Source organism: Diuraphis noxia, unplaced genomic scaffold (assembly GCF_037042655.1).
Source record: "Diuraphis noxia isolate RWA-SAM2 unplaced genomic scaffold, SU_Dnox_SAM2 contig0001, whole genome shotgun sequence".
NCBI classification, from domain to species: domain Eukaryota; kingdom Metazoa; phylum Arthropoda; class Insecta; order Hemiptera; family Aphididae; genus Diuraphis; species Diuraphis noxia.
The window spans coordinates 44412687-44426131 of NW_028301711.1; the positions used below are offsets into that span (position 1 = coordinate 44412687).

The 13445-nt window shown below is 35.6% G+C and overlaps 1 protein-coding gene and 2 pseudogenes across 1 annotated transcript; 1 reads left to right on the plus strand and 2 right to left on the minus strand.

Annotated features, from left to right (window-relative positions):
• Positions 1-1737: 1737 nt before the first annotated feature.
• Positions 1738-7273, minus strand: LOC149060748 (uncharacterized). The gene is made up of 2 exons (XM_089229193.1): positions 7069-7273; positions 1738-2139 (listed from the first exon to the last, which is right to left on the minus strand). The coding sequence occupies exons 1-2, from the start codon at positions 7271-7273 to the stop codon at positions 1847-1849; spliced, it is 498 nt and encodes a 165-aa protein (XP_089085319.1). The 3' UTR covers positions 1738-1846.
• A 445-nt stretch (positions 7274-7718) lies between these two features.
• LOC149060749 (uncharacterized) lies at positions 7719-9210 on the plus strand (annotated as a pseudogene).
• A 1930-nt stretch (positions 9211-11140) lies between these two features.
• On the minus strand, positions 11141-13270 carry LOC149060750 (uncharacterized; annotated as a pseudogene).
• Positions 13271-13445: the final 175 nt, after the last annotated feature.

Here is a 13445-nt window from a genome sequence, read left to right on the forward strand (position 1 = left end):
AGAGTTTCTATTGTATAAATAGGTACTACCTCTGTAATGGAAAATGTTTATCCACTATGGCATTACAATATTAGTGAATAATACATACTTACATAAATTTGAAAATGCGATAAATATTATTTAATATGTCTGTAGATTGTTTTATTGGCAGAAAGTATTATTAAGTAGACAAGAAATTATACAAACTATATAGTCGTACCAATTTCTTATTAAATATACGTCATACACGATATCTAGAAAAAGTCTCTAGTTATGTCCTAAATCCTAATGGGTATAAATTTATAATTAAATAAAGTACCTATGTAAGACTATATTTAATTATATTTGCATTGTGTATTTGTGTATTATTACTTTTATTGCAATAATCATATCCATCATCGGGTTTTGTCCAGCTCCGGAGTTGAAAAAAAATTTTCTATTGCCTCCAGTAAATTAAAACTCACTTAAAAAAGATAATGATCTACTCAAAACTAACAAATATTGCAATACTTTCAGTCGAAAAATAAATTCAAAAAACTTCAAATGACATTGTGAATACAGATTTTCTGCCTCACATAGTAACCGCAAAATTGTATTGATTTAAAAAATAAATACATTATTTATATAAACTTATATATTATTATAATTTCCAATGTATGTTTCATACAAACTACAAGTTATAAAACTAAGCATTTAAAAATTTGAAAATTTGGTTTGCTCTCCCGAAGTACCTATAAATTTTCTTTAAAACACGCGGCACCTTACGGAAAATATTTTGCACAATGCTAAAATAAAACATACATTAATAATCATTTTTGATTAGTTAAAATTTATTATTAAATTTGCTTAGTATAGATGGTATAATTTCGTTATAACGTATTGTTGGTATATTCGCTATACATAATATAAATAAAATGTCTTGTAGCGTATTGGCAACTATATAGGTATAACACGAGTATCACATTTGTGTATATTATACCTATAAAATCGTACGTGCCAGCAAATCGTTTTGTGTTTTTTCGCTACCCGAAATCCAATATATATTTTTAAGAGCTCGCACGACGGATGTTTTACGCAAAAATTGAATTTATATGTTCTCCGTCGCATATTTTATGAACATTGATTGAACATTTTAACGTGTTTTCTTGGCTCGTAGCGCGTCCATTTAAATTTATAAACTTACCTAAATGAACATGTAACACTTTTGGGTTCTTTTTATTTATTTACAAGCAACGTACAAAGGTGAAACTACCGCGTAAGTACTACAACGTTATTCAGTACCTATTGTCGTATTTACACGTTTTACGTCTGAAGCTAAATGTTTTTGAATTTCAAACGTAGGTTATTTACAATGAAATATATTCATTTTGAAGTTTTTAAACAAGCCACTAGGCTATGCCATAAAAGTTTTAGACGACAAAGCTAATTAATATAAATATAACTTTGAAAATCCTCTTACTACAACTGAAATAATATTTAGTATTAGTAATAAAATTACTATTCCAATATCCAGAATGAAACTCACGAATAATTAATTTTGAAAAAAAAAATTATTGTATTTTATTTTTGGTAGTAGTGGACAGTAGTGGTAGTACAGTTTTGATTGAATCCTAAAACAACACGTTTCCTCTTTTCTGCCATTTTCGAAACACGACACATAAACTACGAAAACACTATTACACACGGTACACACTTACACGTAGGCTGTTCGTCGTCGGTCACTGATTAAATTACAATACATACTTACTTACTTACTTACTTACTTGGTAGCACGGCTTTCGCCTATATACTATTCCAGGCTTTTTTGCCTTTGCTAGTAGCTGAAGTTGGAGATGGATTTTTTTTTTTTTAAATTTTAAATTTTACTTTAACTTGTTGCCCAAAGCCTTATTCTCGGACGCTGTTTATGTCTCGAGGTATATAAAGAGGGGGAACACCTGCCAATGGTTCTTATATGGTTGTACCATGAATTAGCGATTCTATGAAAAGTGGCTGAGGCATTTTTTTTAATGGTTTTTTGGATAGGAATGAAACCGACTGTGTGCAGAAGCACCGAGTTCCTTACAAAGGTCGGCTGACCTAAAATTATCCTGATGCCTGTAGTCTGAACCGCCTCAATTTTCTTCCAAGTGGATGAGCTGACAAAGGGTGCCCATGCTTCTCCGGCGTAAGTTAGGATAGGGATGATGTACATTTGGAACAGGTTTAATTTGGTTTTAGTGGGGATTGGGCTTTTTTTATTTAGAATAGGATATAGTAAGCCTCGAATTTGAGTAGCTTTTTTGATAATGTTGGATGCGTGGGTGGAGAAACTGAAGTTGCGGTCAATAGTTACTCCTAGATATTTAACGCTCCTAGACCAAGGGATTTGAACATTATTTATATTGATATTTTTGATTTTTGCAGTTCCTGTACGGCCAAACAGGATTGCAGAGGTTTTTGATTCATTTATATGGAGACGCCATTTCTTAAACCAGTCTGAAGCCAGGTTTATTTGTTTTTGGAGTTGGAAAGATGCAAAACGCGCATTGTGGTTTGAACAGTAAAACATTGTGTCATCCGCAAATAAGGAGACACGAGATTTAGGAAGTGTAGCTAGGTCATTCGTATAAATATTAAAGAGCGTAGGGGAAAGACAAGAGCCTTGTGGTACGCCTGCGTTTGCCTTCCTTATTGACGAGTTTTGGTTTTCAATTTTTACGGAAAAGGTTCGTTTTGAGAGGAAAGATTCTGTGATTTTGATAAGTTGTAGAGGGATATTCATGGACATCATCTTGTGGAGAAGCCCGTCGTGCCACACGCTATCAAAAGCTTTCTCAACATCGAGGAAGATAGCAGCTGTTTGAATGTTTTGGTTGAGATTTTCGCTTATTTGGTCCATAAGTTTGGTCAGTTGGAGAACAGTTGAGTGATTTTGACGGAATGCAAATTGCTCATCTCTTATTTTTCCAGCTAAAGATTTTTGGAGAGATTGGAGGATTAAACGTTCGTATACTTTTGAGAGTGAAAAAATAAGAGCAATGGGTCTGTAACTTTCTGGCAGTTGATGATTTTTGCCAGGTTTCGGAATGGAAATTATGGACGAGAGTTTTCATACGCTTGGAAAGTAACATAGGTTGAAGCAACCGTTTATTATTTTAGTTAAGTCTAGTAATTTATTTTTGGGTAGAAACTTTAGGGCAGTATTTGTGATTTGGTCTCTGCCAGGGGCTTTGTTCTTTGCTAGCTTGGATATAAGTTTTTGGATTGACCCTGGAGTGGTGAAAATATTGGGACCAGTAAGCACTGAGCCTCTGAGGGCCGCGATGCTTTCCTTTACTTCAGGTAAATCTGGGCCCTTGAAGGTAGAAAACTGACGTTCAAGGGAGTCCGCGATGATCTCAGATTTCTCTTTTGCAGAGTAAGAAAAACCGTTTGGTCCTAGTATTGGGTGTGCGGCTGGCTTTTTCTTTAGCAAACTCCTGTTTAGCTTGTATATAGACTTAAATACGATTCGTCTTACAATAATACAATGTTGTTTTTTTATGAGAATTAAGTATTTTTACTTTCAAATAATTTTATATAATTATATTGTTTAATATTTATTTTATTAAAAAATATCAATATAAAAATACATGTCATAAAAAAAGCATGTTTTTATACATATTGTTTCTGATTTATTATACACTTATATATTTTATTAAAATGTTTTGATTTACTATTAAGTTTTGCAACATAATAATGTCATTACTTATTAATAATTAATTTAAAAGTTATTAATATTTTATTACAGGCAATAGACTATACTCAATATTAATCAGTTATAACGTATAAAAAAATGTATTACCTTTTTTTGTTTTTACACCTAATGTATATAATGCATACCTATTATTATAGAACTTATATTGATAAATTGCACGTAGATGAATTATATATATATAAAAGCAAATGTGTCTTATGTTTCAAATAAAAATATTATTATATGTATATAAAAATTTAAATATATCATCAACAATTAACTTACCAAACTGAAAAACCAAGAATTAATATTAATATAAACAAAATTAATACAATAAAGTATAGGATGTGTTGGACCATGACACCATGTAAGCCAACTACCTATGTACATAATTGTTTAAAGTATAGGTTTTCGTTATTTATAATAGTTAATGATCGAAATATCAGATTTTTGTATTATTATTCACAGTGGTCAAAGTGACTAAAAATAAGTGAAGGGATACCTACATTTTCATTATTTTCTTAATTATTATAGTTTAGTAAAAACATAGTAGTAAATCAAAACAATTTAACATTGTATTATTGTAAGACGAATCTTATTTAAGAAATAACCTATTTAGAAACCTATTGAAGTTTTGTTTTACCACATTTGTAATATGTGTCCTATATCTGTTAAATATAATCCTTATTATTTTGTAGTAATGTATCATGTGTGTTAAAATAAATGATGTGGGGGAGCTGACGAAATGCTTTTGAGTGTCTCCGGCCTCCTACGATACCGTTAAAAAAAAAAGCTTTCACCAATATGACGGGTGAAAACCACATGGATGGAATAGAAACCAACGGATCGAGGCGTGGTTGTTGCTTGGTGAAACAACCATCCTCGACCAATCAGAGAACCTAACCATCATAATAAAGTGATTGTACATGAAATTTACGTTATTTGGAAATGTTGTGCATTATTTTGAACTATGACCAATCATACCTAATTATTTGAATAGCTTGTAAAATTACACTTTAGTACACGTGTATAAGTAAGTACTTTATAAATATTCAACATTAAATAAATTTGAGAGAATGATACTTATGGGTACAAAACGATCGCTAAAGAAGCGGTGAGCACATGAACGCGTCGTTTTAGTTTAAACGGTGTCAAATGATGGTCATCAGTTCCGCTATAGTTCAAGGGAGTCCGCGATGATCTCAGATTTCTCTTTTGCAGAGTAAGACAAACCGTTTGGTCCTAGTATTGGGTGTGCGGCTGGCTTTTTCTTTAGCAAACTCCTGTTTAGCTTGTATATAGAGTTTTCGTTTTGGTTCATGGAATCAATGTACTTGTCCCATTCGTCCTTCCTATGCGTTTGTAGCATCAATCTAATGGTTTTGATTTTGGAATTTAGCGATCTTTTAATTTGGGGGTCACGATTTAGTTGCCATTCTCGGCGGATTCGGTTTTTTTCATTTATTTCTTGTTGAATTTCCGCGGGAATAACTAGGCGACGACTGCCCCTATCGCGAGTGTACGAGCAGTTGTCAAGAGCTGATTGGATGGAATTGGTGAGTGCTTGGATGCTGATGTCAATGTTTTGCTTGGAGTTTGTAAGAAGAGCCGTGTTAGGTTTTTCTGCATTGAGTGTGTGATAAAACTTTTCCCAATTAATTTGAATGTTCGGAGGTGGGGGAGAGGTTGTGATAGGTGAGTCAGTTAATTCAAGTAGAATTGGATTGTGATCAGATGATAACTCGTTTAGGTTTGTGACGTGTACTAGAAGATGAGTGCGGATTAAGGCAATGTCTAATACGTCAGGTCTGCATTTGTTGGAGCTTGGAAAGTGTGTAGGGGTGTCAGGGGCGAAGATTGCGTAGTCATTTTGCAGGAGGTGGCTATAAAGTATTGATCCGGCAGCATTTGTCTTGCGGCTGTTCCAGAGAGGATGTTTTGAGTTTAGGTCACCAGCAATAATAAAATTATCTGCACTATTGATGAGAAGGTCGAGGTCAGATGTAAATAAGGGTGACGACGGGGGTTTGTATACCGAAGAGATGAGAGTGGTTTTATTACTAATTTTTATTAATATAGATGTAGATTGAAGTTTTGTATTTGTGTCGATTTGTTGATGGACTATTTTACGATGAACTAGGATAGCTGTGCCGCCATGGGCTGGAGAACCACGGATTGGTGGAAGGTCATTCCTGTATGTGATATAATTTGGAATCTTGAGGCTTAGATTTGATTTGAGATGAGTTTCATTTAGTAGTATAATATCAGGTTTGTTAGTGAAAATGAATGCACCGAGTTCATTAATTCTTTTTGTAATGCCGTTAGCGTTCCAATGTACAATTTTTAAGCTAGACATCATTGTTGGTTTGCGAATAGGGTAATAAAGGATTTTATAGTGGATATTAGCATGGATTTGGGATCATCCGATGTGGACAGAACTGAAAGGAGATCAGTTAAAAGTTCGATTACCTGCTCGCTGCTTAAAGTCTTCTTGGACTTAGTTTCAGAGGCGTAGTCCACTTTAGTGGTATCGGCACTGTGGGATTGAATAGGTTGATCTGTAGGGTGTGAGGGGTTTGGTTGTGGATTTTTGGCTAGCTTTGCATTAGCGGCTTGAGCGAGATATGGACAACCACGGTAATTTGCTGTGTGTTTACCACCACAGTTGCAACATGTTGGGTCTTGATCGATAGTTTTGGGACATTGGCTAGCTTTGTGTTCACCTGAGCATTTAACACATCTAAGCGGGTGGGTGCAGTTGGAGGATCCGTGGCCTATGCGTTGACATGCGAAACACTGTGAAGGTCCTGATTTCTTATAGGTCTCAACAGAAACTTTAACATAAAATAGATCAGTAATTTCATAGATATGCTTGGATGTAAGGCTATTACCAATGATAACTAAGCAAATTGGCATTGGTTTGTTCACTGGGCCAAAGCGTTTAACAAGTTTAACGTCAAAATTTAACGACTCTAATTCACATTGAATTTCGTCTGTAGAGATGTCAGTGGGAACACCTTTTAATACAAATTTTAGTGTACGTTCATCTGGAAGTTTTGAAGTCACGAATTGGATGTTCTGTTCTAATAACATTTTCTGGATTAGTCTGTAGTGGCTAATTTCTCGGGTTTTAATAATAATTGAGCCGTCGGAAGTTGCTTGAGCGGAGATGATTTCAGGTGAGAGTATTGGGTCGCTGAATATGATTGGAGCAGCTCTGCGCCAATCAGATGATTTATTTACAATTATCGGGGGGATTCGGAAAGCAGGTTTTTTACTAGAACACGGAGAGTTATCGGCATTTTCTCCAGACAGAATGGGTGAATGGGTTGAGTTTGTGGTTCGATTAGAAAGCGAGGATGTGGATGTACTGTCAGAAAGATATGACTCACCTGATAAGGACTCTTCATCTGGAACAGGAGAGGCAGTTGCCGAACGCTGGCGTCCTTTTTTGACGGTTGGTTCAATAGATGGCGGAGAATTGCAGAGCCTTTTGGTTAGCTTGGAGCGATCAACCCGAGCAGGGGATGTGCTTGCTCTTTTGGTTCTGGAGCGACCACCTCTGTGGCCTCCCATGGCTGGTAGAAACTAGATAACGAAAATATCCGGCTGTGACTGGTTGCGTTACGGACGTGTGTACAAAACAACAGTTGCAAACGGAAATACAATACATACATTGTAACGGAGTTCCTATCTCTACATAAATCGGTCCTTTTCAGGACCACCAATCGAGCAAACACACAAGAGTGTCAATATAATGTAACACATTTACCCAACGTGACACACGGAAAAAGATAGGTTTTCATCGAGTAGGTTTCACCAATTTGACGGGTGAAAACCACATGGATGGAATAGAAACCAACGGAGCGAGGTGTGGTTGTTGCTTGGTGAAACAACTATCCTCGACCAATCAGAGAAGAGAATAACACAATATAGAGTATATATACCGGTGCATTTTACCGGATTATCATCAGTCTTCAATCCATCTTCCACCAGTCAACAACTAAAACAGTTTGGAAGAATGGAAGACTCGAAGACCACCGCTAAAAAAATAAGCCGACTGCGACAAACCTCGACGAAGCCGTACAAGCGCAACCAGCCGACGACAACAGAACTCGACGAAGCCGATCTAGACTTACCAGACGGTAGTCACAAACATTTGACGTAGGCGAATCAGACTAATCGGCTCTACGAGCACATCAACGAAGCCAACCGTGCAATAACAATGGTATCAAGATACATCAACGGCCGACCTCTCAGCGCGGTCAAATAAATCGGTTCTTTTCAGAACCAAACACCACGTCCCACCCTCGGTGCGCCTGCATAGTCGTCACCGCGCAGAGGCACGACTTGCTTTAGTCCGTGAACGAGCGAACTTAACTCAATCCATTTATTATTATATAATTATTCACAATAATCAATAAACCCAATACCTGTAAGTATTTCGCACCTCTACAGGTCCGAACATAAGCCAGCCGCGCGACCCGTGGTACTCTGTCCCATTTATATATAATATAATTATTTGTACTGTATATAATTATACAATAAAAGGCATTATTTGTATACCAATCGTACATTCATTTACGGTTACGATACGTCGAGTAATGACGGTCCGTAACAGCTGGCGCCCAACTCGAGTCTCGAGTCTCTACAAACGACCAACCAGAAGAGAATAGAGACAGATAACAGACGATACGGTAGAAACTTATATTCATTAGCAATCAATACGATTATTTAATCGTTTACTACGGAACTATATCAGAACAAAACATCTACTATTCGGTACGGTGGGAACATATACCCATCAATACTCAGCAATATCAGAAATACTATCAATCAGCGCAAGACAGAAACGGTACCAGGTCACGTCTGGAGGAGACACACAACTCTTGGAAAAAAAATCGACCATTAGAGGAGAAAAAATAGTAACACTAGAAGATACTATGCAACAACTAAGCGGAAAACCAGAGTCTATAGAAAATCAATATGAAGCGCTAAGACAACTTATTAATGATACAGATACCAAAATATTAGTAACAGCAGCACGACAAGACAAAGATATACAGAAACTACAGATCGATATGAGTACACTACAAAACACAAAAAATGACGGTATATTTGTAAACACCAATGCTAGGTCAACGGTGGATATTACAGCACCAACTTTTAGCGGAGAGAGCAAGACGGAACATCCAAAACAATTTCTGAAGATACATACATACTTAGAACACAAACAAATTACCACCAGAAAAGAAAAAATGATAGTCATAGAAAATAACCTCCGCGGAAAAGCAGCAAAATGGTACACAATGATCAAAGACGCAGCACTAGATGAAGTAACTTTCAATGAATTGTTCCTCAAGCATTTTTTCTCCGAAAATCATCAGTAGGATATTTTCATCAAATGCACGAAAGCGGGGAAAAAACCGATCAAAAAGGACTTCCAAGAACACTTTCACCAAATAAAAAATTACACTATACTAAGTAATTATCAGACCAGTTCATTTATATAAATAGCCTAATGAAAGCGGTATTAAAATGGAAACCCCTTGGGACAAGATCACTAGGCAGATCAAAACAAAGATGGATAGAGAAAGTAAAAAAGACTTTGGAAGAATTTGGAATACAAGATATGGAAGCAGAAGCTCAAGATAGAGACAGGTGGAAGCAAATTTGTGTTGCGGTAATGGGCCGAGAGAGAGAGAGAGAATCGTATCAAATATCAATGCACAAAGTCATAAATTACGACTTTGAAATTACTAACTTATTTTGATACATGCTATTTGAAAATGTTTGGAACCACTTATAAATTTATTACCTACCTATTGGGAGGCAACTAGTACTATACTACTATACCTTTTACGTTCACGATAATATGTAGGGTATATCTGGAAGCAACTCGTATAAGATCGGGAGGCAATTCGTATAAAAATTATTGACCTTTTTTCTTCGGGAGGCAATTAGTTTGCGCCCCTAATACTATATCGAATATGTTAAAACTTATGCGGCGCCCCTGAAAACCGGTCTCTAGTCCTTGAGCCGGGCTGCAAATGGGTGTGGTATACCTAACCGTATATTATTAATAATATAAAGTTTGTATTTGAATATTGATTATTATAATTAGGTAATATAATTTTTATTGGAACTTGTATGTTTTTGATGATTAAATTCACATTTAAATCAATATTATTTTGGTGGTCAGACTTAGATTTTGAATTTTCAAAAATAAAGGATCACAATAGATATTTGTTTGCATACAGTACTCCAGAAGTTCAGTTACAACACTGCAGGTATCAATAGTATGAAAATAAGAAAACGGTTAGGGAATTATATAAAACATTGAAAATTAATTAATATTGGAACCTGATATGATATGATCAGTGTTTGTTTAACATATTGGTATGCAATTTCACTGTATCTGTTATAAAGAATGGAAAAATAAACGGTATTTGTCAATTGAGCCGATTTTTATAGACTACCTGAAGTATATACATTATGTGCACCGGTGGATTTATCCCAACCTATAAAGGTATTTATATTTTGCACCAGTAAATTGATCACAAATTAATTAGGTGTACATCGATTAAACCAGGAATACAGAAATATTAGATATATTATTTTCATAAAGTTTAATAAGACGTGTATACGTTGACATTATAAATCACTAGCAAAAACCGTAAAAATACTAATCAAAATATAGAATAAAACATCGTAAAATATTAAAATACATATCATTATAGAATAATTTGTTAACAATTATAAAATATCAATATAGATATCATAACGATTATTCGTACTGCAGCCCATTATCACCGGATATTATACATTACATATTTGGACATCAATATCATCCGGTACAGTTAATGTATTACCTTTTTAAATCCCAACTTCTTTTTTCTTTGCCTGTTATTTCTGGCACAATTGACATATTCCTAAAATAAAATAGCTACTTTCATAAAATAAATAATAGCATTGACAATAATTGAACAAACTAAAAATTACAAAAACATAAGTTCACTGCCTATCATCCCTTTTTCATTCAAATTGTTTATTACAATGAATGGTGTATGTATTTGCTCTTTTTCTATTTCTATCGGTAACAAAATTTGCTTGGTTACTTTTGTTGGTTTGTTGCCCATCGCGTTATGTATGCTAAGTCCGGTTAATGGTATTATTGGTATCTTTGAATCATCTTGTATTATGTTGTCGTAATATTCCTCGATTTTGCACATATTTCGGCTCCTGAATCTACTAACATGTCATATCCTCGATTGTTTATAAATGTTTGTATGTATGGACAACCCAATTGTTGTGTTTTAGTAAATGTAACGTCGAAGTCTTAATCTTTTGTAAGATCTTCGGATTTTAATAAATTTAATGATTTGTCTGGTGGGTGCTTTTTCTTAATCGTTGTCTTTGTAATGTGCTTTAGATCAAGGGTGTTTATGACTGAAGATGATCTATCTCCACAGTCCCCTGTTCCCAGTTTTTTGTCCTATCATCGATTTCAATCGTTTCTTCCCTATCGATGATTATTGGGTCAGCATCAAGTTCTGGTAGATACATAGTCAATTGTCTGATGTTGGGATTTTGGTTACCTCCATAGTGCTGTACTTGTCTCTGTGTGTATGGTTTTCGTACGTCTGAAGTATATTTATAATTTTGGTTGTTTGTCGGGTATGTCGTACTGTTGTATGAATTTCTTTGCCTGGTATTTATTTGTTTTGTAGTGTTTTCATTATATTTAACTGGATCCTCTTCTTGCTTTATGTTATTTTCCAATTCACCTAACCTTTCCCATATTGGTAGAAATTTTTTTTTTTTGTCGTTTGTATGTAAGCCTTAATGGCTATTGGAAAATGTTTTGTAATCAAATTAATTACTTGTTCTTCATTCATTTTAGGTGAATCAATTCAAGGTGTTTCAATTCCGCCATCCAATGGTGAAAGTGTTCTTGAAAGTCCTTTTTGATCGGTTTTTCCCCGCTTCCGTGCATTTGATGAAAATATCCCATTGATGATTTTCGGAGAAAAAATGTTTGAGGAACAATTCATTGAAAGTTACTTCATCTAGTGCTGCGTCTTTGATCATTGTGTACCATTTTGCTGCTTTTCCGCGAAGGTTATCTTCTATGACTATCATTTTTTCTTTTCTGGTGGTAATTTGTTTGTGTTCTAAGTATGTATGTATTTCCTTCAGAAATTGATTTGGATGTTCCGTCTTTCTCTCTCCGCTAAAAGTTGGGGCTGTAATATCCACCGTTGACCTAGCATTGGTGTTTACAAATATACCGTCATTTTTTGTGTTTTGTAGTGTACTCATATCGATCTGTAGTTTCTGTATATCTTTGTCTTGTCGTGCTGCTATTTCTAATTTTTTGGTATCTGTATCATTAATAAGTTGTTTTAGCGCTTCATATTGATTTTCTATAGACTCTGGTTTTCCGCTTAGTTGTTGCATAGTATCTTCTAGTGTTCCTATTTTTTCTCCTCTAATGGTCGATTTTTTTCCAAGAGTTGTGTGTCTCCTCCAGACGTGACCTGGTACCGTTTCTGTCTTGCGCTGATTGATAGTATTTCTGATATTGCTGAGTATTGATGGGTATATGTTCCCACCGTACCGAATAGTAGATGTTTTGTTCTGATATAGTTCCGTAGTAAACGATTAAATAATCGTATTGATTGCTAATGAATATAAGTTTCTACCGTATCGTCTGTTATCTGTCTCTATTCTCTTCTGGTTGGTCGTTTGTAGAGACTCGAGACTCGAGTTGGGCGCCAGCTGTTACGGACCGTCATTACTCGACGTATCGTAACCGTAAATGAATGTACGATTGGTATACAAATAATGCCTTTTATTGTATAATTATATACATTACAAATAATTATATTATATATAAATGGGACAGAGTACCCCAGGTCGCGCGGCTGGCTTATGGAAGCGGGTCGCAACCTAACCTATAGAGGTGCGAAATACTTACAGGTATTGGATTTATTGATTATTGTGAATAATTATATGGATTGAGTTAAGTTCGCTCGTTCACGGACTCAAGCAAGTCTTGCCTCTGCGCGGTACTTTCTCGCGGTGACACCTAAGCAGGCGCATCAAGGGTGGGACGTGGTGTTTGGTTCTGAATAGAACCGATTTATTTGACCGCGCTGAGAGGTCGGCCGTTGATTTATCTTGATACCGTTGTTGTTGCACGGTTGGCTACGTTGATGTGCTCGTAGGTCCCGGCCGATTAGTTTGATTCGCTAACGTCAATCTGTTCGTGACTACCATCTGGTAAGTCTAGATCGGCTTCGTCGAGTTCTTTTGTCGTCGAGGATGGTCGCAGTCCGCTGATTCGTTGGCGGTGGTCTTCGGGGTCTTCTATTCTTCCAAACTGTTTTAGTTGTTGACTGGTGGAAGATGAATTGAAGACTGATGATAATCCGGTAAAATGCACCGGTATATATACTCTATATTGTGTTATTCTCTTCTCTGATTGGTCGAGGATGGTTGTTTCACCAAGCAACAACCACACCTCGATCCGTTGGTTTCTATTCCATCCATGTGGTTTTCACCCGTCATATTGGTGAAACCTACTCGATGAAAACCTATCTTTTTCCGTGTGTCACGTTGGGTAAATGTGTTACATTATATTGTCACTCTTGTGTGTTTGCTCGATTGGTGGTCTTGAAAAGGACCGTTTTATGTAGAGATAGGAACTCCGTTACAATGTATGTATTGTAATTTAATATGTGAC

Coding starts and splice junctions, on each gene's coding strand:
- LOC149060748 (XM_089229193.1), bottom strand. CDS start 7,273: ATGGGAGGCCACAGAGGTGGTCGCTCCAGAACCAAAAGAGCAAGCACA. Junction 2,140..7,068: donor TGAGTCATATCTTTCTGACA/GTACATCCACAT, acceptor CTTACGCCGGAG/AAGCATGGGCACCCTTTGTC.